General features: G+C 43.2%; 2 protein-coding genes across 2 annotated transcripts in view; one reads left to right on the top strand and one right to left on the bottom strand.

The window, feature by feature from the left end:
- MARVELD3 (MARVEL domain containing 3) overlaps positions 1-24,400 on the top strand; it is a 146,202-nt gene that overhangs the window by 49,829 nt on the left and 71,973 nt on the right. The window lies entirely within an intron of this gene.
- On the bottom strand, positions 11,300-23,392 carry TAT (tyrosine aminotransferase). Its single transcript, XM_069739129.1, has 12 exons — positions 23,302-23,392; positions 21,468-21,708; positions 21,226-21,330; positions 20,680-20,747; positions 20,438-20,596; positions 19,910-20,048; positions 19,440-19,492; positions 18,261-18,413; positions 17,713-17,841; positions 13,448-13,531; positions 12,426-12,524; positions 11,300-12,132 (listed from the first exon to the last, which is right to left on the bottom strand). The coding sequence occupies exons 2-12, from the start codon at positions 21,703-21,705 to the stop codon at positions 11,989-11,991; spliced, it is 1,371 nt and encodes a 456-aa protein (XP_069595230.1). The 5' UTR covers positions 21,706-21,708; positions 23,302-23,392; the 3' UTR covers positions 11,300-11,988.

Below are 24,400 nucleotides of genomic sequence, written 5' to 3'. Positions count from 1 at the left end.
ACCCGGGGACCTGCTCTCTCTCTTACCCAGGGAGGGAGTGGGTTTCCTGGGATGAGTGAAGGAGCCAAGTCCCAGGCTTCTGCTTCCCGGACCAGGCTGGCGGGGGGCAGAAGGAACCAGCAACCAGCCTGCACATCAGAGGATTCGGGGGGGGGAGACGCTCCACCAGGAGTCGCAGCAATGTGGCTCCTACTCCCCCCAGGTCTGCAGAGACCCAGAGAAGCCGCAAGGCTTCCATGGAGGAGAAGCCTGCTAGCATGCAAGATGGCGGCCCTTCCGGAGGAAAGCTGAGTGCTCACGGAGGTGAGGCCGATCTCACTGAGGAGGGTTGGGCGCTGCAGAGACCCCGGGAGTCTGTGTCCACCTATGCCTCCCGGGTCATGAGCCACCTCCGTGAGTATGAAGAAGCGAGTAAGAAACTGATAAGGCTCCGGGAGGAGTTGCGCTGCACAAGCAACAAAGCTGCAAGTTCCTCCAAACCGAGGAAGAATCAGCTCCAGGCGGAGGTAAGGAGGCTGAAAGTTGACATCAATGAGCTTGAAGTCAGAAAAGCTTTCATAAGAGAAAAAAGTGGACCGTTTAAGGAAAAGCTTATTAATGAAGATCGATTCAGAAAAATGGCTGATAACAGAGAGCAAAGGCAGATGGGGCTGCAGCCTGAGTGCCAGGTGGATGATGAGGAGGAGGATGACCAGCAGAAAGCCCCACCTGGCAGCCTGCTTAGTCACTCAGAGGCCACATGCAGCGAAGTCCCTGCAGGACAGACGACAATGACATCTCGTCGCAGTTCTGCTGGCTCTGGGGAGGACAGTGACATCGGCCAGGGAGGGGCGCTAATTGTGGAGATCAAGCTCCTGGAGTCCCCAGTGTGCCTTCAGAACTTCCATCTTGGTGATGATTTACCAGAGGAGGCACCTGGGGGCCAGAAGAAAAAGGTAAAGAAGATCAAATCTAAGCTGCAGGAAGCGGTAAGATATGTGTATGCCCCCTCCCTGTACCCCCTGAGTTGGCTGCGGGGTCAGCTCGCTGTATAAGCCCCGTTGCCCAGCCCAGCCCGGGTTCTGCTATGGATCCGGTGCAAAGGCGCGGGGAGATTACAAAGCAACGTAATGAGGCGCAGAGCTCCGTCTCTGCTTGTAGTAGCGGGGACGTAGCAGCAGGTGCATAAGCCGAAAGGCGGCGGGCATACGGTCAGGCCACGATGCTGTGGTGCGCTGCTCAGTGGGAGGGGGGAGTGGCCCGGTGTTGGGGGCAGCTCCAGTAGCCTCGGTGCCCCCGAATGCTGTTGCCGCTGATCACTTAGTTGAGGGGCGACGGCGGTGTGAGGGGTTACCGGGGCTGGGAGTTCCGGTCCTCCCACCAAAATCCTGCTCTGTGTTGGCGCCGCTGGTCAACAAGATCCTGATGCTAAGGATCAGCGGTGCCTCACAGCAGCTAAAGATCAACGGCGCCTGGTAGAAACCATGAAGCAGCGGAAAATATTAACTGATGATGCGGAGGGCAGTTCTGTGGAGGAGGCTCAGCCCCTTGTGCCTGATGATGCGGAGGCCAAAGTGTCACCCCCTATTGTCACTGGTCCAGCAGGAGTGAATGTGGTGGGTATGGATACAGAAAACTCTTTGTCTAGTGGTGTGGTTGGTGGAGGGTGAGGGAGTTATGTAGGTGGGTAATGGTGATGCTGTTGGTGTGGATGTGGTCACTGGTCCGATTGCCCCCCCCCCCCCCCCCCCGCTGGTGGCAGCGCCTGTCAGGAGTTATGCCGCTGTCAACTCCGGGGGAGATAGGGCGTCCTCCTCGTCTCTGGGCTCTGGGGACGGCATGTTGCAACGGCGTTTTCTGGAGGCTCTAAAGAAGGGGGAGAGATCACTAATGGTAGAGGGTCGAGAGGTTGATCTATCCTTCTGGATAGAGAGGCATGGCCTCGGGGCCTTCCGAGAGCAAAGAGTGGGGGATACAGTGTGGTCCCTCCCAACAGCCTGGCCGGGTAGTGTGCATAGGAATGTGGTCCGTCTTCGGTGGAGGGGCAGTGATGCATGTCCTCCAAGGTCGAAGGTTGTGGAGCTCCTGCTGAGGTTGGGCTTCAAGGCGATTGACATCTACGCCTTGATACATCCCTATTCCACACCTGAGTTTGATGACAGCTTTGTTCGGCCGGAGGGGCTTGAACTTTTCTGGTCGAACTATGAGTTGGCAAAAAATGAGCCCGGCTGGCGAGACTTTGCCGTTCAGGCGGTGTCTCACCAAAATCAAGTCAAGAAAGTGACCGTGATGACATGTAACGAGTCGCTTTCTTGTTATGACATCATGACGTGGCTCGGCCGGTATGGAGAGGTGGTAGAAATGCCAAAGAAAAACCATGACGAGTTTGATATCTGGTCAGGGGCCTGGACTTTTATGGTAAAACTTAAGCGTTTAGGTGGTACGGTTGCCCACATACCATCATCTGCCTTCATGGGTAGGGATCGTATCCTGGTCTTCTACCAGGGGCAACCGAAGCTCTGTCACAGGTGCAGCGACCCCACACACTTCAGCGCAAACTGCACTGTGCAGAAGTGTGCATTGTGTGGGGATATCGGCCATCTTGCTGCATCTTGTGTGGAGATTAGGTGCCACCTGTGTGGTGAGTTAGGTCACCCATTCAGCCATTGTCCTCGCTCCTTCGCTAATGCAGTCGTGACCCTGGTGGGAGAAAGCAGTGAGGCTGATTCTGCTGGGGAAGGGACTAGCAAGAGTGAGGGAGCTGAGGGGCCAAGGAAGAAAAGCAATAAAAACACGCCTGCCCAGCTAAGGCGTCTAGACAAGCGCAGACAGGATAGGGAGCTGGGTGAGCCTCGGGCTACTGGGGCGGCCCCTGTTCTGGATGCCAGTCTTGCTGCTGAGGCCCCAAGGGATGATGAGTTGGATGAGGAGGTCAGGAGGATCCACAGGGAGGAAAGTGCCACTGCCTCAGAGTCCTCCCATTATGAATGTATGGATGAGGATAATAGGCAATGGCTAGAGGATAAGCGTAAGCTCGGCACCAAAAAGAAGAGAAAGAAGGGAGATAAAACATCTTCTCTCGCTCTGACCAAGGTACCTAAGGAAGGAAAAACCGACTCCCCTCTGGTTGGTCTTCCTAACCGGTTCCAAGCCCTTGAAAACATCTCTTCCTCTAAGGAGGAAGCTGAGGGTGAGGTTCTGGCTTTGGCGGGGCTCACAGGGGACGCCGAGTCTCCTCCTTCTGGGAACGTAAGATCCTTGGAGGGAGGGACTGGCCCAGAGTCCGGGGACGAGGACGAAAAAACGACGAAAAAAGGAGGGAAGGATTCCTCCTCTGAGGCAGAGGATAAGGAGAGTGGGAAAAAGAAAGCCATCTAACTCAATCACCAATGATGGCGGAACCCACTCTGTTGACGCTGGCGTCCATTAATGTCGCCAGCATAAAGTCAAATACAGCTAGATTTGCGGCCTTTGATTTTCTCAGCCGGGTTGAAGCTGACATTTTCTTTTTGCAAAAGACCAGGCTGCCAAACATGGCAGATGTGTTTAAAGATAAGAGGGAGTGGAGACTCGGGCCCTCCTATTGGTCTCTTGCGGCCGAGCCGTATAGCGGAGTGGCTGTCCTTTTTACCGCACCGGTGGAATGCCGACGGGTTATTAAGTTAGAAATGGGGAGGTGCCTGATCTTAGATGTCCTCATGAAGGGACAAGAGCTCTGGCTCATTAACATCTATGGTCCCCAATCTAAGTGGGACCGGAAGTGTCTCTTTATGAGGATCAAGCCCTACCTTTTTACAAGTCGGCAGGTTGTCTTTGGAGGGGACTTCAATGATGTCATGAGGCCCCAAGATAGAGGAGGTTCCAGAGACAAGCTGACATGATAGCGTCGCCCTTAATAGTATAGCTAGTGAGGCTCACCTGGTGGATGTCCACATTCGGCACACCCCAGGCCACGAGGGGTTCACCTATCATAGAGGTAACTGTAGGTCCAGAATAGATAGATTTTATTTAAAGGAGGAAGCTGTCTCTTCAGCAGTGTCTGTTGTTGAGGTGGAGTTCTCCGACCACTGTTTAATTTTGTTTTCTCTGAATGTTACAGAGACCCTCCGGATGGGAAGAGGCTTTTGGAGGCTCAATTCATCTCTCTTGGAAGAAGCGGAGATAAGACAGTCCTTTGAGGATTTTCTTCCGAGCCAGGTACCATTACTGGATCTTTGTAGTAGTAAGTCAGAGTGGTGGGAGATGTTCAAGGAAAGGGTGGCGAGATTCTTCCGCCAGCTCTCGAGCCTCAGGAGTCTGAGCAGGTACCGCCTGTATCAGGGTCTGAGGAGGAAACTCGAGCATCTTTTCTCAACTGGAGGTAGCCGCGAGGAGATCTCCAGAGTGAAATCTTTGCTTATGAGGTGTCAGTACGATAGACACGGATCTTTGATTTTTGAGAGGGATTACGGGAAGTACCGCTCGCCCGACCCTTACAGAAACTGCAAGATGTCAGTGAATAGTAAAGTGGTTACAGGACTGGTCGACACTACGGGGTCCCAGAGGCGATCTAGATCAGGGATCCTGGAGGTTGTCAGATCCTTCTACTCGCACCTCTTGGGGAAGAGGGATCTTGATTGGGATGAGATGTCGGCTTTCCTGGCTGAAGCTGTCCCCGAACCAGGGGTAGACCCTTCTCTTGACTTTTTGACAGAAATGATCAGGGAAGAGGAAGTTCAGTTGGCGATTGAAGGGCTTGCCCCCAAAAAATCACCTGGTCCAGATGGCTTAGCATCTGAATTCTATAAGACCTTTAAGGACGTTTTGGTTCCCCTCTTGACTGAGGTATTCAATGAGTGTCTTTCCTCAGGCACTCTGCCGAAGTCAATGAGGAGGTCTGCTCTGATCATCTTGTCAAAGGGTAAGGGCCCATCTTGCATTGAGAATTGGCGTCCCATAGCGCTTCTCAATGCAGACAGGAAGGTTCTGGCAAAGGTGCTGTTTAATCGGCTGGTGAAATTTGCACCCCGTCTCCTTTCGGGGGCCCAGCATTGCTCTGTTCCAGGCCGCAGCACATTTAGTGCTGTGCTCAGTGTCCGAGAGGCAGTGGAGCAGGGTAGGGCTGGTCACTGGAAGGGGTACATGCTGTCACTGGACCAGGCAAAAGCGTTTGATCGGGTTAATCATGAGTACCTCTGGTCCGTCCTTCTGAGATATGGCCTGCCGGGGGGGGTTTGTTGATTGGCTTAAGACCTTGTACAGTAGGGCAGAGAGTTTCCCGCTTGTGAATGGTTGGATTGGCAGCTCTTTTGAGGTTGGGTCCGGTGTTCGCCAGGGTTGTCTCTTGAGCCCGCTGCTGTACGTGTTTGCGATTGACCCTCTTCTTAGGAGGGTGGAGCGTGGACCGTTGGCCGGGATCGGGATGGACCAGGCAGCACCGGAAGCCACTCTGAGGGTGGTGGCGTATGCCGATGATGTCACTGTGTTTGTTTTCTCTCATGAGGAGGCAGGGTGGCTGATGTCAGAGTTAGATCGCTACTCGGAGGCATCTGGGTCCAAGATCAACAGGGATAAGTGTGAGAGTCTCTGGCTGGGAGGAGGAGATCCTGGTTTTGACCTCCCGGACACCCTTCCAGGACCCAAAGTCTCTGTAAAAGTCCTTGGCATCGAATTTGGCCAGGGGGATTACCCCAAACAAAATTGGGACAGCAGGCTAGAGATCGCCACTCAGAAGGTGAACCAATGGAAGGGTTGGTCTTTGACCCTAAGGGAAAGGGTAAACCTGATCAAAACTTACCTGCTCCCTTTACTGATTTATCTGGGCAGTGTATGCATCTTGCCGGAATCTCTCTGGACTCGGGTCTACAGTTTGTTCTTCCAACTGTTATGGGGGAATAGACTGAAACTGGTCAAGAGGGAGGTTACTTACCGTACGAGGAAACTAGGAGGGTTGGGTATGGTCAACCCTGTGGTATTCCTTGTGGATACCTTCATTAAGATCAATATCGCAAACCTCTGGAAAGAGAGGGCTCCTCCGTGGGTATTCTCCTGTAGGGGATGGTTTCAGCCTTTCTTCCAGGAATGGGAGACAGGAAGGCAAGCGAAGGATCTTCGCACACCGCATGGACATCTTCCGGCTTACGCTACCTTGGTTCTGAAGGTAATTCGTCGGTGGGGTCTGGGAATGTGGGAGATCAGGACTCTGCCAAGGAAACTCCTTGACAATAGGGTTCTGTTGACCCATTTCCAGAGGCCTCTGGCGCTCAGGGACTGCCCAAGTCGGGATCTTGGGGTGGGTTTGCATCTTTTGAATTCTATCAGGATCCCCTTGAAGTTTTGGGACTTGGCTTGGCGCTGCTTCCATGGGAAACTGTGTGTGAGGGACAATCTGAAGTGTAGGAGCTCTGAGGACAGGAATTGTCCTCGGGAGCATTGTGGTACCTTGCTGGAAAGCATGGACCACTTCCTGCTTCATTGTTCCTTCAACACAGAGGTGTACAACAGGGTGGGTGCCTTCATTGGCTGGTCTCGGCTGGCCAGTCTTTCCTATGCGGAATGGGCCTATGGAGCATTCGGAGACCTTGGTGGTCGGGACCGCTGCACCTTATTTCTAGTTAGCGCAGTGGTTAGGTATCACACGTGGAACGCACGGTGCTTAGTATCGACGCAACGAAAAATCCTCCCAGTGGAAGATGTGTTTAGGACCATACTCGGTCACCTGGTGAAGGTGCGCTCTCTGGAGTATGGGAGACTGGGCGCACGGAGGGCCGCTCTCCTCTGGAGGGACTTTTCTTTTAGTGTGCCCTAGTCTGGTCATCTCCTTTCCTGGTGGTGGGCTGCTGCTGACACTGTAGATTTTTGTTTTGTTTGATCATTATACAGTGATGTAGGGCTGCAGGCGCCGAACTTGGGCTTCGTGATTTGTAATTATTGTGGTGTGTGCTGCTGTATATAATGTATATATTGTATATAGGGATATAGAATTGGGTGTGGCAAAATCCGCAAAGTGTGAACATAGCCTAACACAGGTGTGGGTGCTGATGAGGACAGGGCTGGCAATCAGTCATGATTAAGTAAGAATGACATCACTGGACACTTTAAAAGGAGGCTGGTGCTTGGTATCATTGTTTCTCTTCAGTTAACCATGGTTATTTCTAAAGAAACACGTGCAGCCATCATTGCACTGCACACAAATGGCCTAACAGGGAAGAGTATCGCAGCTACAAAGATTGCACCTCAGTCAACAATCTATCACATCATCAAGAACTTCAAGGAGAGAGCTTCCATTGTTGTTAAAAAGGCTCCAGGGCGCCCAAGAAAGACCAGCAAGCGCCAGGACCGTATCTTAAAACTGTTTCAGCTGCGGGATCGGACTACCAGCAGTGCCGAGCTTGCTCAGGAATAACAGCAGGCTGGTGTGAGTACTTCTGCACGCACTGAGGCGGAGACTCTTTGAGCAAGGCCTGGTTTCAAGGAGGGCAGCAAAGAAGCCACTTCTCTCCAGAAAAAACATCAGGGACCGACTGACATTCTGCAAAAGGTACAGGGAGTGGACTGCTGAGGAAAAGTCATTTTCTCTGATGAATCCCCTTTTCGATTGTTTGGGACATCTGAAAAACAGCTTATTCGGAGAAGAAGAGGTGAGCGATACCACCAGTCTTGTCTCATGCCAACTGTAAAGCATCCTGAAACCATTCATGTGGGGTTGCTTCTCAGCCAAGGGAATCGGCTCACTCACAGTCTTGCCTAAAAACACAGCCATGAATAAAGAATGGTACCAGAATGTCCTCCAAGAGCAACTTCTCCCAACCGTCCAAGAGCAGTTTGGTGCCCAACAATGCCTTTTCCAGTATGATGGAGCACCTTGCCATAAAGCAAAGGTGATAACTAAATGGCTCATGGAACAAAGCATAGAGATTTTGGGTCCATGGCCTTGAAACTCCCCAGATCTTAATCCCATTGAGAACTTGTGGTCAATCATCAAGAGACGGGTGGACAAACAAAAACCAACAAATTCTGGCAAAATGCAAGCATTGATTATGCAAGAATGGACTGCTATCAGTCAGGATTTGGTCCAGAAGTTGATTGAGAGCATGCCAGGGAGAATTGCAGAGGTCTTGAAGAAGAAGGGTCAACACTGCAAATATTGACTTGCTGCATTAACTCATTATAACTGTCAATATAACCTATTGGTACTCATAATATGATTGCAATTATATTTCTGTATGTGATATAAACATCAGACAAACACTAATAAAAACCAGAGGCCAGCAGATCATGTGAAAATATAATTTTGGTGTCATTCTCAAAAATTTTGGCCATGACTGTATGTACACAGCGACTGCACCAGCAGAATAGTGAGTGCAGCTCTGGGGTATAATACAGGATGTAACTCAGGATCAGTAATGTAATGTATGTACACAGTGACTGCACCAGCAGAATAGTGAGTGCAGCTCTGGAGTATAATACAGGATATAACTCAGGATCAGTAATGTAATGTATGTACACAGTGACTGCACCAGCAGAATAGTGAGTGCAGCTCTGGAGTATAATACAGGATGTAACTCAGGATCAGTAATGTAATGTATGTACACAGTGACTGCACCAGCAGAATAGTGAGTGCAGCTCTGGGGTATAAAACAGGATGTAACTCAGGATCAGTAATGTAATGTATGTACACAGTGACAGCACCAGCAGAATAGTGAGTGCAGCTCTGGGGTATAATACAGTATGTAACTCAGGATCAGTAATGTAATGTATGTACACAGTGACTGCACCAGCAGAATAGTGAGTGCAGCTCTGGAGTATAATACAGGATGTAACTCAGGATCAGTAATGTAATGTATGTACACAGTGACTGCACCAGCAGAATAGTGAGTGCAGCTCTGGGGTATAATACAGGATGTAACTCAGGATCAGTAATGTAATGTATGTACACAGTGACTGCACCAGCAGAATAGTGAGTGCAGCTCTGGGGTATAATACAGGATGTAACTCAGGATCAGTAATGTAATGTATGTACACAGTGACAGCACCAGCAGAATAGTGAGTGCAGCTCTGGGGTATAATACAGTATGTAACTCAGGATCAGTAATGTAATGTATGTACACAGTGACTGCACCAGCAGAATAGTGAGTGCAGCTCTGGAGTATAATACAGGATGTAACTCAGGATCAGTAATGTATGTACACAGTGACTGCACCAGCAGAATAGTGAGTGCAGCTCTGGAGTATAATACAGGATGTAATTCAGGATCAGTAATGTAATGTATGTACACAGTGACTGCACCAGCAGAATAGCGAGTGCAGCTCTAGGGTATAATACAGGATGTAACTCAGGATCAGTAATATAATGTATGTACACAGTGACTGCACCAGCAGAATAGTGAGTGCAGCTCTGGAGTATAATACAGGATGTAACTCAGGATCAGTAATGTATGTACACAGTGACTGCACCAGCAGAATACTGAGTGCAGCTCTGGAGTATAATACAGGATGTAATTCAGGATCAGTAATGTAATGTATGTACACAGTGACTGCACCAGCAGAATAGTGACTGCAGCTCTAGGGTATAATACAGGATGTAACTCAGGATCAGTAATATAATGTATGTACACAGTGACTGCACCAGCTGAATAGTGAATGCAGCTCTGGAGTATAATATCAGTATGTAGAATAATCCCAAAAAGAAACAGCCATATGCAAACACGTGTCCTCGTCTAACACTAGTGCTATATTTCCTTCCCTTTGTATGTAAGTAGTTGGACTGCATAGCTTGATGAACACCACATCTGGTGACACAGAGTCCCCTTCTCCATCCAACAACCAATATTCTGGAGCTGTTGCATCAACTAAAATAAAACCAGAAGCGGTTTCTTGTGGATGAGCTCAGATCATGCAAAATCATCTGAAAGTTGTTTAAGCTGAAAGACTTCTGGAGAAGAAATGTGGGTGGTGATATTTTATTACTAAATGAAGCAAAAATGTGTTTAAAATTCACTATGTGCCATATATATAAGTGTATTTATATGTGGCAATGGGGACATTGGACAACTTCAAGCACCGGGGTGCAAACGCAATTGCCACCTGTGCACCCCATTGTACTGTAGATGTGTCCTTGTTTGTGTGTGTATCTATACATACACTCACTATATAAAGACAAGTATTGGGAAGTGGCTTTTATTCTTTGATCTCCAGTCTCCTTCAGTCTCGTTGCCCCTTTGTGTATAACATCCATTGCCCCTGGTGTATATCCTCCGGCCCCTTGCCCTTAGTGTTTAATCTCCGGCCCCCGCCATGCCGTCTGCCTTTGCCAACATGTGACAGAACGGCCGGTGGTGCGGAGCTCACTGATACCAGCGCGGTCTTGTAATAGGAGCCACGTAGCAAGTCCGTTCATGACATTTCTGCCTCCTAAATCTTCTCCCATCACCTGTGAGTGATATTAGTGAGAAGTATAAGGAACTGCAGCAACTGTGCTACAAAGTGGAGACCCCAAAACGTTAGAGTGGGGGACCGAGTGCTGAGGAATAGAGGGCAGAAACATCACCAACTCTTTGCTGACCCCATAACTTGTTCACTGTGCAAGTAGCCCATGTGTTCCTGTTTCCATAATTGTTCTCTTGTGTCTACAAGACTGGGGAGTTCCACCACTCCTCTTGGGCTATCTGCACAAAAGCTGTTCTACCCTGTATGCACACATGGATTTTTCCTCTCTGAACCCTGTTCACACAGGTTATATACAGATGATCAGGTTTTTAATACATCAGATAGGGATTGCATACATTAGTTAGGACTGCTCTGATAAGGGTATACCGTGAAGATTGGTAGAGCAGCTTAGTATACATTTTTTGCAAAAAACGTATCAACCAAATACCCTGTTTTTTACATCTTTTATTAGCACTTGCGGATTACTGCAACATTTTTTCAAACTGAGTGTTTTTGGTTTTACTATTCTCTTTTGTGTCTTCTGACCCCATAACTGCAGAGTCCAGCCTTCCTCTGTTATTAACGTCAACACCAACACTGCGGCCCCACCAGGAACTTCATGGCCAAGCAGCTGCATGCAGCCTTACATCACCAAGCCCAATGCTGCGTGTCAGATTGAGTGGTGTAAAGTTGCCACCGCTGGACATTGGGATCCGCTTATCTTTCAGGTCAACAATACAATCCTACAGATAAAATTCCGCCTGTCTGATATATTGATATCGCACCACAAGATCCAGGTCAAAGCTCGGCCGGATGTTGTCCCTACAGCCTCATATTTGTTAGATCATCACAACTTGTTCCCATATGTGGCGCCATAATTTGGGCAAAGCCAAGAATTATCAATAAATACACGGTTCTTTTAATAATATTTATTCATACAAAAAACACAATAACTTATTTAATTTACAATAGATATATAGTATAGTAAGACTGCATGCATTTCGAGCCCATGATAAACAACACGCTACAGTCTATAATATTATATGCAAACATGGTATTATTTATCACGGCAGGACTGTAATAACAAGGTGAGAAGCTATTGTTTTATTGTCCTTTCCGCTATCGCCCCTGAATTTTGGATTATTATAGAAATGAAGGAACATTTCATTGGAGGAAAAATACGGTAGTTCACAACCAAAATTGTGGGGGTCGTCACACACTTTTCCTAGCCAATTTGCCTCGTTTCCAGATCTCTGCAATCGTAGAGGATGCCTGTGCATGTGCAATGAGTTTTTTAGGTCATATAGCTAAAGAACAGTTTCCAAACATCTGGTAACAATAATAAATAATGGGAAATTGGATATTTACTCAAGAAAGTTAGTAAAATTTTGCCTATATTAGAGGTGACGTTTTTACATTTATATACAGGCCCTCCCGGGTACCTATGTAGTCAGATCCGCGGACAGAGGAGATACCGTATTGTCATTCTCAACAAGACATACAAAAACCAATAAACTATGATATACGGTTGGGCGTGGAGTATAACTGGAAGTAAGGTGACCATTTCGGGGTGGTGGAGTTATGGAGGAACTGTCACATTAGCTCATTTATCACACTCCAGGTCCTGCGCGGCGTCACCGTCCTGATAATGCTCTGCGCAGAATTCACAGATGCGTCGGCAGGCCTCAACCATCATCTCCTCAGGAACCGTGAGAACGATTCTAAAGAAATTAGGATATTCAAAGCACTGTGGTGATAGAAAAGAAAAAAAATATATAACTGTGATTAGAAGGTTTTTCAATTTCCCAAAAAAGCTTTATTATCCCTATATGATATATAGTATAGATTTCATCTATATAACATAGCTATGTTACCAATGAATGAGTTGCCACCTGGAGTCCATATTATGAATGCGTTTTACTACAGGAAGTTTGTATTTTTTTATATTTTTCTTTATAACGTTGTATTACTGTGCAAATACAAGATTTATTGCACATAAAAGAGGTGTTAGGATCAGTGATAAAAAAAAGAAAGACCTACCGTAGCAGGAAGACAGAAGACCGACTGTTCAGAGATCATTCTTTCCGTGAAATCCACATCACTCTGAAATTCTGGAAAATGTTCCATGTCGATACCGACCTACAGAAGGAGATGAACACGTTTTACTTTTGGGAGAGCCCACTATTCTCCTTGTGTTGTGACTGCCTGTTGCACAATTACTGAGATGGTTCCGGACTTTTGTCTAACTCTCAAAAGAGTTGTACTGAGATTGCAAGTTATCGCCTGTCCAAAGGTTATAGGTAAATTTGCCGATTGCTGGGATTCCCAAGAACTCTGTTGTCCGGATGTTTGAACGGAGCGATGGTCAAGCACGTGCACTAACATTAATTGTCTCTAGGAGTGCTGGAGCACTCCATCAGTACCATAGAAATTAATGAAGGGGTGGCGTGTCTACGCTGCCAAACTTCAGGACTATGGAGCCCTATGTATCAGATGGGTGATCAACAAGTGGTCTCCTACTGTAATTTCAGCAACGAAAAAAAAAATTAGCCCCAAAGAACAGCAATGAAGCTCATCAGTGTGTGGATCGGTGGCTATGCAAATTGCACTTCCTCGGAAAAAAAGTTGAAAAATATCTCTGATTTCGTAGTCAAGTTGAAGAAGTGTCTAAGACCTTGATTAATTCCAATCATGATTATTCCAGGTTATCACTAGTGGTATGATTCTAGTATGGACCGATTTGGTCCACCAAAAGCCCTACACCAAAAAAAAACAACTGCTTCCATTGTTGAAAAGCATCCTGATTGCCTCAGTCTGTACTACTTGTTCACAAAGAGAATAAGATATAAGACGAAGGTTTCAATTCCTTCCGTGCTTAATCTCGTTTTTTTTGTTACATTTTTTTAACCAGAAGATTTGTTTTGTTTGCGCCAGGGCTAAGTAGAGATCTTCTAAGTATATTTCAACTATGACTAACCCTAGAGTTGTTCATAGATCTGTTCTAGATCAAATGATATCTGAAAATTTACAACACATGCTTATCTGGCCAATATATTACTTACCATGAAATACATGGCTCCCGCTGGTTGGATGGGACAAAGTCCAGGGACGGTGGCGAGAGTATTGTAGCATAGGTCAGCATTAGACTGCAAAAAAAGTACACAAGAAAAAGTACATTTCAACTGATGTTCCGAAAAAAATAATTGACTTGGAATAATTTGAAGCCAAAGTAAAGAGTAAAGTGAATAATATCAGATAAGACCAGTGCCAAAGCCATGACCCGTACCTTGACGCAACAACCCAATGTTTTTCTACATGGAAATCAACTAGAAATATACCTAAAACAGCTTTATTCTAAAGGAATCTATATGATCTGGATCTATTTTATGTTTAGAAGAGGTATTAATAGGTAATGCTTGTCAAAAATACGTACACCAAAAAAATCAAGGCAATTGTTTTCTTGGCTTGACAAAGGCCCATGTGTGGCCGACATGTTGCTAATTTTCCAGTCTGTACAATGGTGTCAAGAAAAATATTTTTTGTGGAAAGCAGATACTAGGTGTCTTGGATTTTAAGAGTACGTACAATTTTTACAACCTAGTGGAGGGGCTGTACTAAGTCTGCACGGGACACGGAGTGGTGCACGGGATATACCTTATATCAATGGCGGCCAAAAAAGTAACCGGTTCCATTCTAGCTGGCATTTTGTTGGTGCCACCTGGTCAGGTTGTCTTCCTGTATGTGTGAAACTTAGGAAGATGACATTGAAGTGACTAATGGTTTCATAAAGAAGCCACTATGTCCATTCAGCATTGTTTTGGCTGACCTACTTAGCACTTATTTGCCAACTTCAGGGTCATAGTTTTGCAATTTAGTTAATTATTTGGGATATATTGCTCAATTCTCATTTTGGAGTGACACCAAAACTATGGAGCAATACTTTGTAGGATTTCAATTTTGAGGGCTCTATATGGTGAGTTGAATCAGTATCACTTCCAGGCTTGGACTGACCCACAGGAGAACCGGAAAATCCTCTGGTGGGCTACCACTCTCTTTTATGAGTACTACTTGACACAATATACTTCAATCACTATGTACAGATGAAGGCAGCATCTTATTCATTTAACAAGCTACCCAGTTCATTGTTGTATAAATTTGTGATTGAGGATAATGTCACATTTGCATGTAGCTGAAAAGTGGGGCCTTGGAGTTGGTTACTGGTGGGCCCTTGGCACCAAAATCTGACACTGATCACTTCAATACTGTTCATATAATTATCAACCTAAATTCTGATTAACATGGTATAGCCAGAAGCTATTTGCCAATATTGCTAATAAGTTTTCACTTTCCTTTGAGAATCATGTGAAAAGCACTGAAGGTGTTGACCTCGAGAAGGAAAGGGGGTTGTTGGTCAAAATTGTGGCTGCTTGAGTACAATATGGCAGAGGTACAACCTGAGTTTTTGGGGTGAACCTGCTTATATTGTAGCAAACAAGGACGCGCTACTTAGATGACGTCATCAGAAAATGTTGAGATTGTGAGGGAGTGTGGATTTTATGAATCCTAAAGTTAAGAGTATTTGGGGATTTAGAAAGAATAACTGCCCTTCAGCCAAACAATTTGTAACAAAAAAAGTAATATGCTCAGCAGTGTGTTTTTTGTTCGTATTTAGTTTACATTTTTAATGTATAAGTAATTATACTAATTTTTAATTACCATAGATATCTTAAGGTCCAATAAGTACTCCACCATTAAAAGTCTACCACTACTAATCACTCGTAATGGTCCACTACCACTAAAGGTATACCACCACTAAAGATTTGCCACTACTAAAGGTCTTCTACTATTGAAGATCTGCCACTACTAAAGGTCCAATACCTTTTAAATATTCAACACTACAAAAGGCCCACTACTAGTAAGGTTTTACCACCACTAAAGTTCCACTGCTACTAAAGGTCTACCAGCACCAAAGATGCACAAATCCAAAATAGTCCAACACCTCTAAAGGTCCACCACCATTAGAAAACCACCAATATTAAAGGGAACCTGCCACCAGGTTTGTCCCATGTGAGATAAGGTCACCACCTTTCATTCCTTATATGCGGCATTCTAAAATGTCCCCAATCCGGCCTGCAAGACAAGAAAAACATGGGTCGGGTCTGATGGGTGTCGCAGTCTTGGTCTGGTGCCACCTTTTTTCTTCCGATGCCGTCCTCCTTCTGTGCATTGTGTGCATGACATGTCCTAAGTCATCCACACATTGTCTCCATCATTTTGGTCCTTTGCAGGCATACTTCAGTACCCTGACCATAGCATAGTAATGTACTGCAATGCGCATGCGCCGGGGTTCTTTGACCTTTCCCGACGCCTATGCAATTTAGTTTGGAAAAACGAAGACTAAGGGGTGATCTTATTTTAATGTATAAATATACGAGGGGACAGTACAAAGACCTTTCTGATGATCTTTTTAATCATAGACCTAAGACAGGGACAAGGGGGCATCCTCTACATCTGGAGGAAAGAAGGTTTAGGCATAATAACAGACGCGGATTCTTTACTGTAAGAGCAGTGAGACTATGGAACTCTCTGCCGTATGATGTTGTAATGAGTGATTCATTACTTAAATTTAAGAGGGGATTGGATACCTTTCTTGAAAAGAATAATGTTGCAGGGTATATATACTAGATTCCTTGATAGGGCGTAGATCCAGGGTACTAGTCTGATTGCCGTATGTGGAGTCGGGAAGGAATTTTTTTCCCCAAAGTGGAGCTTACTATTTGCCACGTTTTTTTTTTGCCTTCCTCTGGATCAACATGTTAGGGCATGTTAGGTTAGGCTATGGGTTGAACTAGATGGACTTAAAGTCTTCCTTCAACCTTAATTACTATGTTACTATGCACTGCAGTACTTTGCTCTGCCCTCAACAGAACAGAGAAAAGTACTTCTGCGCAAGAGCGTGATGCTGGGGGGACACTGTGTGGATGACGTAGGACACATCATCCACACGATGCACATAAAGAAGACTGTATCGAAAGAAGCTAGTAGGCGCTAGACCGAGAAAATGACTGCCATCGGACCCGACCGCCCTGTAGGTGAACATAATAACAGGTGTTTTTCTTGTCTTGCAGGCCGGATTGGATGCATATATACAGCATATTAGAATGCTGTTTATCAGGGCTGAAAGTTGGTCTTCCTAGGTTCCCTTTAAAGGTCTACCACCTCTTAATGCACACCACTACTAAAAGACTACTACTAAGTATTCACTACTAGTCAAATTGCAGTGTTTCTAAAGGTCTATCACTACTAAAGATTCCCTAAAGGTCCACCATCTCTATATATCCTGTAATACTAAAGGTTCACCACTAGTGATGAGCGAATATACTCGTTACTTGAGATTTCTCGAGCACGCTCGGGTGTCCTCCGAGTATTTTTTAGTGTGCTTAGATTTAGTTTTCATAGCCGCAGCTGAATGATTTACATCTGTTAGCCAGCATAAGTACATGTGGGGGTTGCCTGCTTGCTAGGGAATCCCCACATGTAATAAAGCTGGCTAAGAGATGTAAATCATTCAGCTCAGGTGAGGAAAACTAAATCTCCGAGCACTAAAAAATACTCGGAGGACACCCGAGCGAGCTCGGGAAATCTCAAGTAACGAGTATATTCGCTCATCACTATATACCACCTCTAAATATCCACCACTACTTAAGGTCCACCACCTCTAAATATCCTCCACTAGTAAAGGTCCACCACCTCTAAATATCCATCACCTCTAATTATTCACCACTACTAAAAGGTCCACCACGTCTAATTATACACCACTACTAAAGGTCATCCACCTCTAAATATTCGCCACTATTTCTAAATATCCATCACTACTATAGGTCCACAACCTCTAAATTTTCACCACTACTAAAGATCCACCACATCTAAATATTCATCACTACCAAATGTATACCACTTCTAAAGGTCCTCTAGTACTAAGGGTTCACTGCCACTGAAAGTCATATGTCACCACAAAAGTTTATCCACTACTAACGGTCTACCACCTCTGAATATCGACCACTTCAAAAGGACCACTACTACTAAGATTTCACCACCACTAAAGATTTATAAATATTAATTGTTCACCACATCTAAACCCACAATATCTACTGGTACAAAGGTCCATGACTATTAAAATTTCACTACCACTAAAGGTCTTCCACTATTCAAGGTCCTCTACTACTAGGTTCACCCCAGCATTTTACTAGCTTAAGTGACATTTACAGGACATTTTTCAATAACCATTTATGGTTTCCATGGAGTATGACCTTAATGAAGACTTTACCTTAATGAAGTTTATGGTGTTTTCATAAAAATGCTGAGGCGTCCTTTTCATTATATGATCAAGAGCGCCCTGAACAATGGTACAAGGGCCAAGGATTCTTTGGCTGAGTCTTACAAGTCCTTCTCGGATCTGAAATGAAACACGATAAATATCAGATATATAATCTTATAATATAATCTGTATTTTTATATAGCACTAACATATTCTTCAGCGCTTTACAGTTTGCACACACATTATCATGGCTGTCCCCGATGGGACTCACAATCTAAATTCCCTATCAGTATGTCTTTGGAATGTGGGAGGAAACCGGAGTGCACGGAGGAAACCCACGCAAACACGGGGAGAACATACAAACTCCTTGCAGATGTTGTCCTTGGTGGAACTTGAACTCAGGACTCCAGCGCTACAAGGCTGCTGTGCTAACCACTGAGCCACTGTGCTGCCCCCATATAAATTTAAATTTATATAAATTTAGATTAATTTTCATCATTATTGTGTTCATTTATTGTATAACATTTCAATAAACATCTATATATTTATATATTTACCTCCTTGCCAAAGATTTCTTTCCGATCATGGATTAAGATCCAGCCCATTCGCCATCCTGGAACCAACCAACGTTTAGCGAGACCACCACAGGACAGAATTGGTACATTAGTACTCAATGGGGCTAATGCCTGGAATGCACCGTACTCAAAAACCTGGAAGAAAGGAATTTTTATTAATTTATGATTAATTATATGAATGCAAATTAATTAAAATAATGTAAAGGCAACAATAAATCATAGTAATTTTGCTGTCTTTGTTCCAATAAAAATGAGTTAATTTGTTCCCTACTTTATGAGTTATTTTCCATTCAATATGTAATAAACATCTGTAGCCGTTTAGGAGACCAGATATTGAACATCGTAGCCAAATAACAAAAAAAAAAGATAACATCAAAAGAGCACGCAAACTGCAAAGTCATCCTGACATCTGGAGTGTCTGAGTGACAGGAAGGAGTAGGCGTCTGTAATTGGGTCTACCAAGCTCGGGTACCTCTTTCAGTACCACCCCGTGTTTCAGGAGGTCCACTCTGCTTTGGCTGGAGTCTGAATGAAGGACGCTGGCTGGAATCGCTTGGTTACATGGGCGCATATAAAAGATGACTGCTTCTCCACATATTTTCAGTCTGACAAAACTTTGCTCACAGGACACAGAATATATCACACAGATACAGAAGGCAGGCCAATAGAAAAGCGGCAGGCCAGACATACATTACAATAGCCGCAGGTGGCCGGAGCCTGCCGATATTTACTGTGGGAATTACAAAGGTGGGGGGCGGACAAATGGGGAATATCGTGTCCCCTCTGCCCAGGGGCGCAGCCTGTGGGCTGATGCATTAGGGACATACATCTCACATGGAACCTATTGTACATACATATAACTGCACAACATATTCTTGATGCGGTGGGGTTCCGTAACAGCATCAAATCGGGTGAGGACCTCTGAAAAAGTCTCACAATCTGAAGTTAAACCAACATAAGTGGCTCGGGCTGCAGTTCTCTGTCTCCTCTCCTGTATACTACAGCTCTGCTTGTTCTGATTGGCTGCTATGTGAAATCACAAGCCCACCATCTGCCCACCACGAAATCAAAGCTGGTAGAGACAATTTTCACATCAAAGAAGAACTCATAAAAAAGTGAAAAATCTATAGTAACAAGCTTAAGAAAAAACGAAGAACTCACCATGTCACCATATATTTCATCAGTCAAGATGGGTACACATTGTCTGGAGGCCACTGTGTGAAGAGATGTACAAGTTAATAAAGTAGTACTGTATTGGTCAAGTACGATGACAATGCATTTTATAAAAAGTGTTGGGCAGATCAAAAATTCCAAGTATAGAGGCATAGTTAATTTTTTTTTTTTCTAAGAGCCAACAGTGCCCTCGTTACAAAGCCAAGCAAAGTATTGGTCATAATGTAGCCAGTGCCACCCAAAAGGCACTAACAATAACTATGAGCCCCGATTGACTGGTGCTAGCTCATCAGTGCCTACCCAAGAGCTCCGAATCCCACCCAACATCCCACTGTTAACGGGTGGATTTCTTCTGTCACTTTTTTTTTAGCTAAGCTATACGGAAAGGTCTATCTATCAATGACTATACATAAGGTAGATTAGCTAGAGAGTCCATAGTCACAATCCATTCTACTTACCGGCGATTATTTTTTGCAAATGTTTTTTGCTGAACACCGAGCCACAGGGATTGGATGGATTGTTGATGATGATACAAGCAGTTTTGTCATCCACCAGAGATTCCATGTGCTTCAAATCAATCTCCCAGGACTTTTCTGGCTGGAAATTAAACATATCATTGGTTAGTTCTACTCTTCTAGTGACCGGGGGATGGCTATGGAGGTGCGATGCAGAGGTAGCAGTTGCACAGGGGCTCTGGTGCCTGACGCGGTGCACATTAGAAAACAATTGCCCTAATACGGTTGTTCTCTGAATTTGGGCCAAAAAAATTCAAATTGCATTTTTAAAGAGGCCCAAATGTGGTTGTTAGGGCAGCCATCTAATAACAACCTATTTACATCTTTACTATTTTGAGAACCATAAGGCTAAAATGCGTCAGTCCAAATATACATCCCAGTATGTAGCCTCTACACATCTTCAATACACTCGTTTACAGCGTCACACAACCAAGACTTTAAAAATATAGATTTATCTCTCTTGAAACGTACCATTAAATTATAGAGTTTCACTTCCACGCCAAGAGACAAAGCCAGTGTTTTGTAGAGAGAGAATCCAGGACGTGGGACCAAGATATTCTGTCCAGGGTTGGCCAAAACCGCAAGAGCCAACTCAATTGCCTGGCTGCAGCCACTTGTGAGGATGACATCCTAAATGCAAAATTGTATAGTTATGTAATGAAGGAGTGTAAGATCTAGAAAAGATTGTGTTCTTCTCACAATTTAACACCTACTTTGGCTTCTAATGGGGCTTCAGGACACGTGTAATACTTGGCAATCACTTCCCGGCTGCACTGGTATCCTGGAAATACAAGAAAATTAAAGTTTTGGTTACAAAAAATCAGTCTTCACACAATTTGTGTCTTTTGGACTCTTGATAGGTTCATCCAGTTTCACGATGATGACTATCCTTTTGCATTCTTTGATTTTGATGACTATTTTTCAGAATTCTGATGACATTTGTCCATCTGTATAACATCATACTGTTGGCCCTACTGTCCTTCTAGATTCTATGACAGTGATAACAACTGTTCTTCTGGATTTTATAATAGCGATGACACTTTTACATTAATTTTCAATGTCCTGGATTATTCAATTTGGATTACTTTTTTTGCTGGATTATACGATACGGGGAACTCTACGGTTCTGTAACCTAGTATACGAATTACTCTACAATTATCTTTAGACATTTATAGAACAATGTTTCTCCATTAATAAATCATCAAAAAAAGGTATGGCTAATATGTTACTAGTCAATAATAAGTGGTCTGCGGCCTTACCTATACTTGGAGCATAGCCATTGTATTTTTGAGAATCAATTGCATCTTTCATCGCTCGAACGACTTCATCATCGGTAGGAAGGTTTCCAAATATTGTGGGGTCACCTAAAATAAAGGTCTTGTGTGATTACTATAGTCTTGTATTCCATTGCCTATCCTGGAACGATGACCACTCAAGATTATTACTTTTCTGAATACATGGAATAGTTTTACTTTGTGAGGAACATTACCAAAATACTAACCTATCGATAAGGCAATCATTGGCTTATTAGGATGAGGCTTGGCTTTCATCGTGTCCACAATGGCTCGGATAGGATTGAACGTCTTTTTTGACATTTCTGATGCTCTCACTGCCCATCTTGGCTTTCGAGTTTTAAGATTCTCAATGCCATTAGGTCTCAGAATATTAACGTGAAAGTCAAGGATTTTAGGGTGGACAGGGGAGCCATTCACCTTGATGACGTAAGAATCTGTCTGCATTTTCTGGAAAACGTAGGAGCATGAGAAAGACATATTAATGCATCACCTCTGCAAAAAGCAAAATACTACACATCATTCGTAATACAATTATACCAAGTAGATAGCTCGAAAGTTTAGTGATTTTAGATGCTTAAAATGTTTAAAAAAAACTTTGTAAAAGGAAATTTTAATTTACAAAAACTTTTTCTTACAAATAAATTTTAAAAATATAAAATGTTTATTTCACTTCTAATATTAATGAAAATACTTGCTTAAAATAACTCAATCTAAAAAAAGAAAAGTCACATAAAAAATATAGAACTGCAGTATATTCTAAAGTTTTAGGACTTTTTTTATATCTGTGTTAAAAAAAATATCTAGTTTTGCTTTCCTAATATACTGTAGGGCATTCAAATCTAATTATATATATCTCGTGTATATATATATATATAGGTATATATATATATACCTATATATATATATATATATATATATATATATATATATATATATATATATATATATACACACACACTTATACATACATCTCTGGCAAAAATTAAGAGGCGACTGCAAAATGTAAAGTTTGTCCTATTTGTCTCTTTAGAGGTATATATTTGAGTGAAATGTTAACTGTTCATTTATTCTATAAACTTCTGACATGTGTCTGAATTTCCAAGCAATAAATTTTGTATTTTTTTCTGAAAAGGAGAAATGGTCAAAACATTTTTAAAAAACAGCAATAAAAAAATCACAGTGGTTTCAGACCTCTAATAATGCAAAGAAAACAAGTTCTTAATAATTTAGAAACAACAATACTAATGTTTTAACTCAGGAAGAGTTCAGAAATCTATATTTTGTGGAATAACCATGATTTTAATCACAGCTTTCATGCGTCTTGGCAGCTTTCCACCAGTCTTTCACACTGCTTTTGGCACAAAAAATTAAGCAGTTCCTCTTTGTTTGATGGCTTGTGACTATCCATCATCCTCTTGATTACATTCCCGAGGTTTTCAATGGGGTTCAAGTCTGGAGATTGGGCTGCACATGGCAGGGATTTGATGTGGTGGTCTCTTAATTTTTGCCAGTGCTGTATATATATATATATATATATATATATATATATATATAATCTCTTTTTTTTTTAAATTGTAACATTAATATTATAAGTTCAATTTTTTTTTATTTTTAGCATATTAAAAAACATGTACTTGTAAATTTGAATGCCCTATATATATATATATATATATATATATATATATATATATATATATATATATAGTTCTTTTTTAATTGTAATATATGTGAGTAAATTGGTAATTCAGAAGGAAATGGCCACTCCATTGCATAACATTTTGTTTTCTATATTACCAAAAAGTACACAAAATACCTAAAAATACTTACATGAAAAAAATGTCTAAAAAATATCTAAAAATACCTAAAATATCTAAAAATGCTTAAATGAAAAAAATGCAACAGATTGTTGAAAAAAAAGTTTTCTATTGAAGCAGCTACATTTTTTAATGAAAAAATACAACCGCAAAATGCACAAATTCTATTTATAAAACGTTATAATTTTTTAAACTAATATTTTATATATTTTTGGGGAGCATTTACCTGCACTTTGCTAGGTCAGACGTGTTGAAGGATGAGGAATTATTTTATCACTCGGGATTCTAACACACTGCTGACAGGAATCACAGATTAGGCACCAGCTGTCCATAAAATAGTCCCAAAAATGGGTGTTGGACCGGTTTCCCTGCTCCCATTGGTAGAAAAGTGAGGGATGTGTCCCTTTTGTTGAACATCCCTCCTATTGCTTTATGTACCATATTGAACTGATTTTGAAGGAATTTCAATTAACTGTTTCAGTATCCTCTACAGTGAAAACAAGCGTTTGGTATCTTATCTAGATGATGTAAACAAGGTCGTGACATTCATCGGACCCAAAACTGTGTAAATGCAAAGCACAGTCTGCCTACAGTATGATGACTTAACCTTCCACCCAAGCTAAGTGTCAGCAAATATCCTGTCTAATGTCAGCAGATATACCTGTCCTGGACTAGACACGTTTTGAGCATCTATACCATTCTGAGCCTACAGTATGATGACGTAACCGTCCACGCAAGCTAAGTGTCAGTGGACTCGACAACCGTAACCATAATTAATATTTATCATTGCTAAATTGATGGGGGGATAGAATAATTATGTCTATTTCAAGGTAAGGGTGGAAAAAAAATTACCGCATTATAAAGTCAAAAATTAGGTTAGAGAACAAATTAAAAAAATAACAGAAACAACAAATACAAATAAATATTGTTAAAAACTCAAGAGCCAAATATAAAACCTGAAAATTGGAATTCCTTCATTAAAGACCTTCGAGTATTCAAGACCCTACTTTAAACCAGGAAGAAAAAGTTGAACAAGAATAGAGCAATATAAAAAACAATTGTAAAGTTCAACCTTAAAGGGAACATGTCACCTCCAAAATCGAAGGTGAGCTAAGCCCACCGGAATCAGGGGCTTATCTACAACATTCTGGTAGCTGTAGATAAGCCCCAATGTATCCTGAAAGATGAGAAAAAGAGGTTAGATTATACTCACCTGGGCGGGCGGTCCGATCCAATAGGCGTTGCGGTCCGGGGCCTCCCATCTTCTTACGATGACATCCTCTTGTCTTCACGCTGTGGCTCTGGCGCAGGCATACTTTGCCCTG

Source organism: Ranitomeya imitator, chromosome 9 (assembly GCF_032444005.1).
Source record: "Ranitomeya imitator isolate aRanImi1 chromosome 9, aRanImi1.pri, whole genome shotgun sequence".
In the NCBI taxonomy this organism is placed as follows: domain Eukaryota; kingdom Metazoa; phylum Chordata; class Amphibia; order Anura; family Dendrobatidae; genus Ranitomeya; species Ranitomeya imitator.
The sequence above is the reverse complement of the archived record's forward strand: the minus strand, read 5'-3'. Positions and strand labels throughout refer to the sequence as shown.